This window comes from Triturus cristatus, chromosome 3_2 (genome assembly GCF_964204655.1).
Source record: "Triturus cristatus chromosome 3_2, aTriCri1.1, whole genome shotgun sequence".
In the NCBI taxonomy this organism is placed as follows: domain Eukaryota; kingdom Metazoa; phylum Chordata; class Amphibia; order Caudata; family Salamandridae; genus Triturus; species Triturus cristatus.
The window spans coordinates 617,389,769-617,402,512 of record NC_140584.1 but is presented as its reverse complement, the minus strand read 5'-3'; the positions used below and the strand labels follow the sequence as shown (position 1 = coordinate 617,402,512).

Below are 12,744 nucleotides of genomic sequence, written 5' to 3'. Positions count from 1 at the left end.
CACTTTTAGTACTGGATAGTTGTATAAAGTATACGGAGTTCAAAAGGCAGCAAAAACTCTAAGGTCCACCAAAAGGAAAAGAAGCTGGGGTGACTGTACTGAAAAAGCAGATTTCCTACAGTATGGAATAAAAATATGGGTGTGGAGGGTTTTACCTGTAAATTTAATTAAAATTACATACATAGAAAAGGATGGGTATATTTAATTAAAGAAGCTAAAATTATTAAACGAGTAAAATATGATGAAGAAAGGGAAATGGCGCAAAGAAATTTATCAGCACAATAATTAAAAATATATATTTTAATATAATTTTAAATTCAGATAAATATCTACAAAAATGTTTGTAGATCAAAAACAGTGCCATTTACAGGCTAAAAGAGAAAATAAAATCTGGTTTGAAACTAAATTCCTCATCTAAAAAAAAAAAATACACCTGATACAAAAACGATTTTATACACATAATATTCATTTAAAAACAACTCTATGAACAAAGGAACCTGCAATTCATTAATTTTAGGTTATTCCGGAAGTAATTAATGATGACTTCGCAGTGAATGATTACTTGCTTTGAAGGCGATGCATCTTGAGCCACAGACAGCGAGTACAAGGATATGGTGCCTCATGTTGATGCAAGGCTTCATTTGCAGGCATAGAAACTGTCTGGTAGCTGATTTCTGTACTCTTTGTAGTTTCAAAAATATCAATGTTGCTGATCAAGGTATTTTCTATTAGCATAGTCAAGATGGGGAGAATATCAAGGTGATGGTAGCTTGAAGTTATTGAAGAAAACAAACCTTTGAGAAACTTTACTGAAGACATCTTTCAATTGTAAAAGCTTTGTTTGCTAACTTGATGTATGTGAAATATAAGCAAGTGATTGAGGCAATAATCACTCTTGGGTTCCTTGATTAGGCTCCTTGAGATGGTCTGGAGGGCACATGGTTGATGTTTATAGGCCAATTTGCCACACACTAGTTGCTTGTATGCACTGTGCAATGGTGTAGAATGTTGAATTGAAAGCAGGTCTTTCTCTTATTTTGCCTAGGAAAGGGCCTTTAAATCGGTCGGTAGTTAGAAGTATTGTGTGACAAAAGCTAAGGTTTTTTAACATAAGCTTATGTAAATAATCTTGTGTTTGTTGGGAACCCTCTGGTCTTTAGAGAGTTGTTTGATGGTTCTTGCCGGTATGGTTGCAGAGATTTTGAAGATGATGTCCTTGAATATATGTTGTGGACATGGGTAAGCTTGTTGATCTGGCTGAGCCACAGGCTTTTGTTGTATTAATGGATGATGGCATGCTAGAGGAACTGCTTTGGGTCTTGGTTTTTAGGGTTTGTGCCCTAGCGTTGCAGTGCACAGCATTGCTCGCGCAGGCGAGAGCCCTTTTGTAGGGGGGTTTTAAAACGGAGCCTGGAATCGCACATGCATATGCTTTTCCTTTTGTGTCTCGCTATTGGCCTTTGCGTGCGTGTTTTTCACTAAGACGGCACGCAATAGGCCAAAGGCAGACGCATTGCTCCGCCCATGGCCTACTAGTGTCTATCACGCGCACCAAAGGCCATGTTGTTTGAATTATCGTGCCCCGACACGGGCGCGATAATTAAAAGCACATGTCTCGCTGTGTCGCGCGCACCACTTGCTGGCTTCTTCTTTTTTTTTTTTTTCTTTTTTTTTCTTATCCATTTCGCAGGGAGGCGTGGTGCAGTAGAGCGAGCCATTTTAAAAGACTCCGGAGCTCTACAAGTTTGAAGGTAGTGACAGTATATGTAAGTGGGGTGACTTCTAGGAGGGAGTTTGGGCTATTTAGTATGTCATGCATAACTCGACGCCTCGCCACGGGTAGTAAGTGCTATGTAAATGCAATTAAAACTGAGTGCAGCTGGAAGTGTGCGACACACCGGTTCCTATTGTTTGATCTTTTTGGAGATGCGTTGCATTCAGTGCTTCTTTGCCTCCTATTCCATTGGTCTTGGACACTTCATTAGCCCAAATGTGCCTCATCTACTTTCTTGCTGGCGACCTTTCTGTTCTCTGATTCTTAACACCTCATCCTCTGTCCTCACAGTGAGGCGCTGTGCTACAGGCTGGGTGGACCGGAGCAGAAGCCTTTTACCAATGTAAATCAGTGACCATCAGATATGCAGCTGGCCATGGACCTTATACTTGGGTGACTGTTACAGGGAAGGGTGCTTCTGCCAACAATGATAATGGCAATGATGATAACAATGGGACTAGTGCCGATGCGAACAATGAGAATAGCACTGATGATACCAATGGGACTAGTGCCGATGCGAACAATGAGAATAGCGCTGATAACTCATTGGGACTAGTGCTGATGTCAACAATGAAAATAGCGCTGATAACAATGGGAATAGCACTGATTATACCAATGGGACTAGTGCCCATGACAACAATGGGAATAGCACTGATTATACCAATGGGACTAGTGCCCATGACAACAATGGGAATAGCACTGATGATACCAATGGGACTAGTGTTCATGACAATGAGAATAGCGTTGATGATACCAATGGGACTAGTGCCCATGACAACAATGAGAATAGCGCTGATGATAACAATGGGACTGGTGCCCATTCCAACAATGAGAATAGCACTGATAATGGGACTAGTGCCCATGCCAACAATGAGAATAGCACTGATAACAATGGGACTGGTGCCCATGTCAACAATGAGAATAGCGCTGATAATGGGACTAGTGCCTATGCCAACAATGAGAATAGCGCTGATGATAACAATGGGACTAGTGCCCATGCCAACAATGAGAATAGCGCTGATAACAATGGGACTAGTGCCCATGCCAACAATGAGAGTGGCGCTGATGATAACAATGAGACTAGTGCCCATGACAACAATGAGAATAGCACTGATGATAACAATGGGACTAGTGCCCATGCCAACAATGAGAATAGCGCTGATAACAGTGGGAATAGCACTGATGATACTAATGGGACTAGTGCCCATGACATCAATGAGAATGGTGCTGATGATACTAATGGGACTAGTGCCCATGACAACAATGAGTGGCACTGATACCAATGGGACTAGTGCCCATGCCAACAATGAGAATAGTGCTGATGATAAAAATGGGACTAGTGCCGATTCCAACAATGAGAATAGCGCTGATAACAACACGACTAGTGCCAATGCCAACAATGAGAATAGCACTGATGATACCAATGGGACTAGTGCTCCTGACAACAATGAGAATAGCGCTGATTATACCAATGGGACTAGCGCTAACGAGATCAGTGAGAATAGCGCTGATGACAACAATGAGACTGGTGCTGATGACAACAATAAGAATAGCGCTGATAACAGGACTAGTGGCAAAACTGCATGATTAAGAGACTGTTACTCACGGTCCGCACTGCTCATTCATAGGTGACACTGTCCTGGACTCGCATGACTCTCATCAGTGTGCACACTGGTCTTTAACCATGTTCCTCCAACAGATTCTAGCACATTACTACAGGTTAATATGTTCCTTGTTTATTTAAATTATCACTCCACTTAAAAAACATAACTAACAAACATTGGCATTTACAATGTCAATAGCTCCAACTCCAACAAATGCGAGACCTATTGCATTGCAAATGCTTGTTTTACGAATTATAGGTGGGATTGAGGGAGTTCAATTAGCCTCTTGGTTTTTTTCTTTATCTGGATAGAATTCCAAGTCTTGTTCCTTGAGCAGCCAGATAGTCATGGTCTTTGGGAAGATGCCACAGCAGTAACCACATGCATTTTTAAGGGCTATAGAGGAACCAGAACTTTGAAATTGGTGTCCATTTGAGTGTTGGGGGAAATGTTGGAGAAAAATGTGTCCCTAAATCCTGACTTCCCACATTGTAAAGTATTATAATGTTTGAGCAATTACTGGCTGTCATTAGCAACCAAACAAAAACAATCCAAGAAGCACAGAGCTTGTTTATCATTTTTCTTGCTTATGAAGAACAGAGGTTTGACTTGCTTGATGCAGATTCCCATACTGCATTAGTTTTCTAACAATGCAGTGAACTATTTGTAAAAGGAAAGGGCAAAGAATGAAACTCAAGACCCTAAATTAGAGTGCCTTTGCTGCTCTTGCAGATGTCCTACTTACTTCGGAAGGTAAAAATGACTGCCAAGCGTACTGTATGTCCTCAGAAAATGCTGAAATCCTATGTTAATGCAGTTGATCATACTGATGAAAATGATGTGGAGCATGGATACAAATATTACAATTCTTAGTCTTGATTATTTATGTCCTTGGGATTGTGTGGTGGCTTCACCAAGGAGTTTTGAAAGAAGTTAACCTTTGTGTGAAAGGGACAGTTTGTATGTTTATTGAAATGATTTATGCTTTACATGTCTTTCACTTTGATTTTACTATAGAATGTTTAGAGAAAAAAATTAGCTCTGGCATGGGCTAGTTCGTCCTTAAGTTTATTTAAAAGATATGCTCAACCTCTTTAATAGATCTTTTTAAAATTTTATTTTATTGATTTTACAGAGAAAGAAACAGTCGAATCATAGTGTTTGTACTTCATTTTTTAACCTCACTAACGTCACTAATTTTCATTTAACTTCTGCTTATTTCACCCAATTGTACCTTAGATTTTATTATTGAAAATGTGTGAGATACACTAACAGCTTACCTTACATCCACTTGCTTGTCGTGTTATACTTGACTGGAAGGCATATATACATCATAGGAAGGAAGAAACATAAAATGATTAAAGATAGTGGTAAGACCACAGGACTGCTGGGTGTGGAAAGCGGGACGATACCATGTACCGACAGATGCATGACGTAGCTGTCACACAGTTAACAGTTATGAGGAAGGGTTGCTTGTTGAGGTTAAACTGAGAATTTGCGAAAAGAGCGGACAGGACAATTTGCGGTATTGCTCCGAGAGGTATTGAAAGCATTGTTGCCACATATTGTCATATAGGGGGAGGTTATGTGTGGCGACTTCCTTTAACATCTCCATTCCCAATAACTCCTATACTTTGTGTAGCCAATCTAAGTGTGTTGGTATGACCTCCGTGCTCCGTTTAGAAAGAAGAATCTGTTTAGCGGCTCCCAGTGTCAGGGCAATCGCCCTGTCTCTACACAATTTCATAGGCTATGTGATTGGATTGGGAAGATCCAGAAGTATATAGCTAGGAAATCTAGGAATATCAGTATTGAATATAGTTTCCACAGCCTCCTGTACTCCTCCCCCCCCGAAGGATTTCTGTTTAGGACTTCCATAATAGGTGTGTAAGGGTGCCCTGCTGGCCACACTGCCGCCACTAATTTTCATCCTTTTTTTTATTTTATTTTTTTAAACTTAATTTATTGCTTTTTTTACATTAACAGCATACATTAGTCTTAAGGATTAACGAGTACAGACCTTTGCAAATGATGTACATGCATCGTTCTTAGTCATTCATGGTGACCATGTTCGGGGACATGACTCAAGTCCTTGATGTTACAGCACCCTGGTCTGTCTGGACAATTCATATATATTACAATGATACATTTCCCATGACAGTACATTCAGTGTACTATTAGGCCATGCACTACATAATACATATCTCTCCCACCTACGTGTGCCAGAGGGGGACAAAAATACTCATATAATGCGCATCGCCTGGAAATACATCAATTTTTCCGAGATTCTTCATATCTCATCATTGATGGGATTCTCATGTAGAGTGTGTATTAGTCATTGTTTCCGCTTCACGCTCCAGGAGATGGCTCTGGAGTGGCCTCCATATATGCTTGGGCATAGATGTCCGCGGGAGGGTTTCGACATATACAGTAAGTTGTTCTTGGCAGTATGTTGGGTCTTCCAACCATTCCTTGAATTTTGGGGCACGCCCCCTTCCCCACCTACAAGCTACTCTGTGTTTCGCCAATAGAAGCGCTATGGTAATGTATCGACTGTGGTTTGGGAATCTGTGCGGTATAAACTAAGAGCGCCACCAAAGGAGTGTATTTCAGTGATAGCGCAGTCATCTTCTCTAGGGCTTCGAAGACCTGCATCCAATATTCGTGTATCTTCGGACATTCCCAGGCCGAGTGTAGAAACCCGGCCCCTGGGCAATTACATCTCCCGCATCGATCGGTGTCCCTCAATTTAAACATAAACAGCTTGGATGGGGTATGGTATAAGCACTGTAAGAACTTCTAGGGTATTACACGAAGTCTGCAGCTCGCAGAGATGTGTGCAGTCTGCAGACAGCAGTATTCCAACTGATTATCTGTTACTTCGTTCCCCAGATCAGTGTTCCAATGTGTACGAGACGCATTGTGAAATTCTGGCTGTTGTGCGCGGATGTTATAATACAGTGTGGAAACAAAGTGCCTTGGCGCCGTGGCCCCTAGCATCTGGTGTAAGGGTACAAAGTTGGCGGGCTCCGCAGGGAATCCCGGCATGATGGAGCGCATTGCCTGTCGTAGCCTGATATATAAAAAGAGGTCGAGGGGAGTAGGCTGTGTCTCGCGAAAGTTGGTCAGAGGACCGAAACACGCCATTGTGAAAGCGGTCCCCCCCATTTAGTGACTTTTGTGCGCTCACATAATTTACGGAAGCCTTGTTCTTGCAGTAAGGGCACACGGGGATGAAATGTCAGGGGTAGTAATGATGAGTATAACATGGGAGAATCTAGCAAGCGTAGAATGGGGTGCCATGCTTCTACCGTACCTGTGATGGTGGTCGGCGCTGTGTCAAGAGTGCAGGGGGGTGCGTATATCATCCCATCGAGGGGAACAGGGTCAGCCAGCCAGTGTTCCGCCGCCACCTGCGGCATGTAGCGTGGGGGATTAATCCATTAGTAGCTATAACGGGCCTGGGCACATGCAAAATATAATTCAAAATCGGGTATGTCAAAACCTCCCTGTGTATATGGTCGCGTGAGTATCGACCACTGGAACCGCGGCTGCCTGCTCCCCCAGAATAGTCGTATCAGTTCTTTTCGGAGTGTCTTTAAAAAATAACGATGGTAAGGTATTTTCATGAATAGATACAAAAATTGTGGGTGCACCACCATCTTTATTAAAGAAGCTCTGCCGGCAAGTGAAAGCGGTAGGGAAATCCATCGCATGACATTACTGCCGAGGCGGTCTATTGCTGTGCCATAATTAAGGCGAATCAGTTCCTCCCTGTCCCCGAGATTTAAATCCCAAGGTATCTTAGATCAGTATCACACCATTCAAGTGGGTAATCAAGGGGAAATCTGATGGCTGCAGGCGTTAAGAGGAAGATTTGTGACTTCTTCCAGTTAATATGGCCCCCGGAGAGTTTGCCAAACACAATGAATTCCCACAGTAGGGGATTTATATTTTGCTGAGGTTCTCTTATATAAAGGGTGATATCATCCACGTAAAGGGAAAGAGTTTGCCGTAGGTTGCAGTTGAGTGCTTTATCCTGGCGGTGTTGGCGCAGTTTGCACGCCAGGGGCTCGATCACAAGGGAAAACAAAAGGGGTGACAGTGGGCAGCCCTGTCTAGTGCCTCTTGGGATAAGGAAGGGAGCTGACAAATGACTATTTATTAGAACCTTAGCGCATCCAATTTATATAAAGAGGGGGAAATCCCATGCGTTGTAGCACTCCCAGGAGATAATCCCATTCTACTGAGTCGAATGCCTTAGTGGCATCTAAAACACTGCAGCTAGTGGCAAACCAATTTCCATCCTTGCTCGGATCCCACACTGCATTCCTGACCAGGGTAAAATACCAGTAGAGGGCAAATTGGTGTTGAGGGTGGAGACTCGAGCGCGGTGCAAAATGTCATTCCACTCCACGCCGAAGCCCATACACTTGTGGACCAAGTGCAGGTAGGGCCAATTTACCCGGTTGAAAACCTTTTGGCATCAATCAACAAGAGGAGTGCCGGCAACTGTGTACGTTGCACCTTGTCCAGTAAATGACACAACCTTTTTGTGTTGTTACTACACCCCTGTTCTGGGACAAACCCAGCTTGGTCAGGATCAAGTAACCCCTGAACATATGGAGCCTTTCTGTCTGCCAGAATGCTCGTGAAGAGTTTTGCATCGGCATTCAAAATAGCTGTCAGGACCTCCTGCAGGATAATATCTGCATCAAGGGAGGTGATTGTGGCTGGCAGGATCGTGCAGAGGAGAGCCTGCGAGATAAGTTATCGCATCAGAGTCTAATAGCATTCAAGGCGGCGTAAAAAGTCTCAAAGTCATGGGCAATTTCTTCATCCCAAGACCGTCTGGTCCCCACAGTTCAGTGATTCTCCGATCCACTGCTTGTGCTCTGAGGCGATGCACCAACATACACCCTGCCTTGTTGCTCCTAGCGTAATATTTCTGTCGTACCCTAAGCAATGCGTATTCTGCCCTGGCCATATTTAATGCTCGGAGTTGTTTCTGTGCTACCATCCGCTGACGACGAACTGCCACTGAACCAGATTGGGTGTGAGAGACTTCCAATTCCTTAACCTGGATTTCTAATTAAAGCTGCTTGGTGCGTTGATCCCTATTGTAGCCCGTGGCTATCACGATACAGTGGCCCCGCGCAACCACCTTTAAGGTCTTCAATAGGGTATGGACAGAGGTGCCCGATGTGTCGTTAGTCTGTAGGTATGAGGTTATGGTTGTCAATTTATCTGTTCGTAGGTAATCATAGGTAAGTAGTTTTGTATTGAGCCGCCAGATCTTGGGGGCCGGTGAGTCTCTACAAGACTCATATTGTAGTATTATAGGGGAGTGATTGGAAATTGCTGCAGCACCAATATCTACCGACACCGATTCCTGCAGAGAAAGTAGTCTATATGTATGTTTGGTGTGCGGCTGCAAAAAAAAGTATATTCACTGAACGTGGGATGCATGTACCGCCATATATCTGTTAGCCCAGGTTCCCCCAACCACTGTCTAGTGGTCTGAGTAAGGCCACCCACCTGTGCTGTGGACCTATCCCTCTGCACATACATCATGATGTTGAAATCCCTGCCCACCACAACATCCCTGTCCAGCGTGGCTAGCAGCTGATCCAGGGAGTCCCTAATAAAGGCTTCTTGTCGGTCAGTGGGAGCATATATAGGGGCCAATGTGCACCCACTCCCCTTCACATCAATACGTAAGGCCAAGAGCCTGCCCCGTATCTCTGTGTAAACCTGTACCACTCGTCCCGGAAAATATGTAGCGGGGAGAATCGCAACTCCAGCCTTCTTGACCACCCTAGATGAGAAATGTTGGTGGTCAAGCCAGCGAGAGCACATCGGCCTCCAATCCACTTGCAGCAGGTGGGTTTCCTGTAACAAACAGACATCGCATTTGGTCTCTCTAAGGCACGAGAGGAGCACCAAATGCTTAGCCTTAATGTAAGAGGCCTTAATGCACTGGCTAAGTATGGATGTCACCATTTAAGTGTGTGTAACAGTGCTGTGGGTGGCCTGTCTGTGATAGGGGTGGGCTAGACTGAGTGTTGTGTACAGTAAAAAGTATCTGGAGCAAAATAGGGGGGAGAGGAGAAAGAGAGGAGGAAACCTAAGAGAGGTCTTGATAAAGCCACAACCTATGGCCTTCAGATTCAATGACCGTCTTGTTGCGTGCCGCAGTCATAATGGCCTTCATCTGACGATAGTTGTGCAGGCAATTGGGTATGTCTTGAGGGTGATATGGTGCGCAGGCTGGGCGCCCAGTTAGGTGGGTGCGATCAAGAACTATCTCCTGGTCCCCCAGCGATGGAGCCATGTGTCTGAAGAGACTGACAACAAAGTCCTCTTTTACCTGAAACTGCCTGCAGGGGTATTCCCTTAATTATATTTGAGCACCGGGACCTATTTTCAAAGCCTTCAAGTTGATAGCTTAGTTCCAGGTTATGATCCTGTAGCTCCAGGAGTTCATGATGATGGCCGTCCAGCTCCTCCTCTCGAGCATCCTACGCCTGTTCCAACGAGTTCACTCTCCAGCCCAGATCCTCCACATCGTTCCGAATGCCTTAATCTCTGTGGCTATGTCCTGTTTGAGGCAGGTGAAGTCGTCTGGAAGAGTTCCAAAGAGCTGCTCCAAAAAAAAGGCAAAGTGGCACAAGTCCAGCTTCCAGTCCATGTGGGCTGTCCGTGTGCGGAGGGCGGGGGTGTGGTGAGGGGGGGAGGGAGGGACGCCAATCATCCTGCTTCAGCACCACACACTCAGCATACCACAGGTGTGGGGAGGCCACGACAGCCGCATTCTTCTGCCCCGCATCCACAAACACGCTCTCCAGGCAAAAGGCAGGCTTGGGGGGGGGGGAAGGGGGCAGATGATTCAAGCAGGTTATACAATACCCTTGTAAACGTAGGGGAGCGGGCCTGCCATGACAGTTCTTCCGTTGGGCCACCGCGCCCGCAGCCTCCCATCTGGTCACACGGCCTCCACTGGACTCGGGGATTCCTCGGTCGCCTGGCAGCATTAACCTCCATAATTGGTGGGCGTAGGTGCCAAATGAATCAGGAGCTCCAAATGTGACACTGGGGCTCCCGGTCACTGCAGGTTCCACCCTTCTTTAGAGTGTCCGGCGGAGCTCCGATAGATGCATCTCACTCGCTGCTATCTTTGACACTCCCCTCGCCCTCCCAACTCCCCCATTGTACTTTAAATGCGTGGGTGATTGTACCCAGTGCAATATTTGCTGTTAATATTAAGTTTGCCTGACTCCAGTATTTATTTGATATAACAAGGAAAAAGGTGCTCAGCTTTTGGCTCTAATGTACTAGCAATAGATTTTCTATTTAGTCTTTCTGTGTTGAATGCAGGCTGGTGACAATGAGATCTGCGTTCACGTCTTTGTCTCAGTTATTTTTCCCCATTTCCTCATGTACTTTCAAGTTTTATCAATGGGGGAACTCGTTTAAAGTTCATGTAGGCTGGTCGTCTGCCTTCCTTAGTTACTTCTCATTTTGATTTTTAGGACACTTCACCTCCGCTGATGATTTGAACCTCTTGATTGCAAAGAACACACGGTTGGAGATCTATGTTGTTACACCAGAGGGGCTGCGGCCGGTCAAGGAGGTGGGGATGTACGGCAAGATTGCGGTTATGGAGCTTTTCCGGCCTAAGGTATGTGGCCTTACACTAGTGTGATGAGTTTGTACGGTCCTGTCTCTTATTTAGCATTGTCTGTTTTTTCAGGGTGAAAACAAGGATCTTCTCTTTGTTCTGACTGCAAAGTACAATGCCTGCATCCTGGAATACAAGCAGAATGGCGAGAGCATTGATATAGTGACTCGGGCTCACGGAAATGTGCAGGTAGGAGACTTGGTGATATTCACACCTTGCGTATATTGGATGTTACTTACAATCTCCAAATAACAATTTTTCTCACCCTTACCATCGCCAAGTAATACCCCCCACCCCCCCCCCAGTGTAAGCATTGATTGCTTGACTGTTATTTCTGCAGAATCAAATGTCGAAAAAGGATAGCTTCTTTTGTTAATTTGAGTGCACTATTCGTGCCCTTGCTTTGTCAGTAGTCCATGACTGTATCCACACTCACAGGCCACTAACTGCTACAGGATCCAAAGAAATGTTGTTACTCCATAAAGTATCTGAAGGATTCAGCAAGCCTATCTTCCTGGGTTACCTGTAGAGTATAACAGCCGAGCTTTTGGTAATTTTTAAGCCTTGTCTCCTAGCAGTTAATAACAGGCATTGGCAAAGGTAATATGTCTGGCATTGGCAAGTGTGCAGTGCTTTTTTAGGTCTCCCCTACAGAGAGCTACTTCTGTATGTTCTCAAACGACTTTTTATGTACTGTACAGTAGTACTTACAATGTGCTTTGGGTCCGCCCATTTCTTATCTCTAGTTGGCTTTCTTGTCAGTCTTGTTTGCTTAAGTCTTATAGAGTGGCTTTCCTTCCTCTTCTTGTGTTTGTCCCTCCCTAGAAAATAGGTACTCTACCCTCTAATTGATTGGATGTATTCTATTGTACCACTGCTTACATTCAGAGAATTATTTTTTTAAGTCTTGCTTGCCAGACAGCTATTTCGTTGCAAAAGACCTATTGTGAACTTACAACCTGTCCATTGCTTACCATTGATTGGCTTTATTGTCGCTGTTAATATGCCTGCTTTTTATTCAATAACTTGTCCTCCTCTCCTTGTGTTTGTCTCTCCTGTGCAGCATAGCCTCTTTACCATCTCTTTGACTGCCTGAGTTTTATCCTACCACTGCTTACGCTTGGAGAACTACTTTTCATTTCTGTTAGCACTCCATGAGTGTGGATGTGTTTTCATGCTCTTTCGTGTGTTTGTTCCCTGCCAAATACCAGCTACCCTCCCCCTGACTAAAATCGCCTGTGCTTCATGTAGCTCCCCGCCTCGTGCACTTCTCCCCCCACCCCTTTGCTACTCTCTCCCCTGTGGTTTTGCTTCTCCATTGCCGCTCCCCACATTCCCTTTTTAGGTCTCGCCTAAGACCGCGCATGTGCTGTATCTTCGATACATTTAGTAAGTGGCTTTTAAAAGTGCCACCAGAGGCTTTTGCTGGCTTCAAGCTTGCGTGCACGTGCGCAGCCGCCATGTGGGTTTCTGTCCAGGCTCATTAAGCCTTGCGTGCTCTCTCTGCGTTGCAATTCCCTCCCCCTCCCCCACCACAAATCGCATCACTCTGCTGGCCACCACGCCCCCGCCCCCTTCGCCTCTCTATACTGCAGCTGGCGTGCGCGCGGCCAATGCTTGTTGTTTTTACCTCTCCTCCCTCAACTTTACTTAGCCTGATCAGTGCTCCCTTCACACCTTGCCAT

At 44.9% G+C, this 12,744-nt stretch overlaps 1 protein-coding gene across 1 annotated transcript in view; it reads left to right on the top strand.

The window, feature by feature from the left end:
* Positions 1-12,744, top strand: part of DDB1 (damage specific DNA binding protein 1) — a 990,203-nt gene that overhangs the window by 35,588 nt on the left and 941,871 nt on the right. The window contains exons 2-3 of the mRNA XM_085648506.1: positions 10,911-11,059; positions 11,132-11,248. Coding sequence (XP_085504632.1) covers positions 10,911-11,059; positions 11,132-11,248 — 266 coding nt within the window. The remainder of the gene's footprint in view (positions 1-10,910; positions 11,060-11,131; positions 11,249-12,744) is intronic.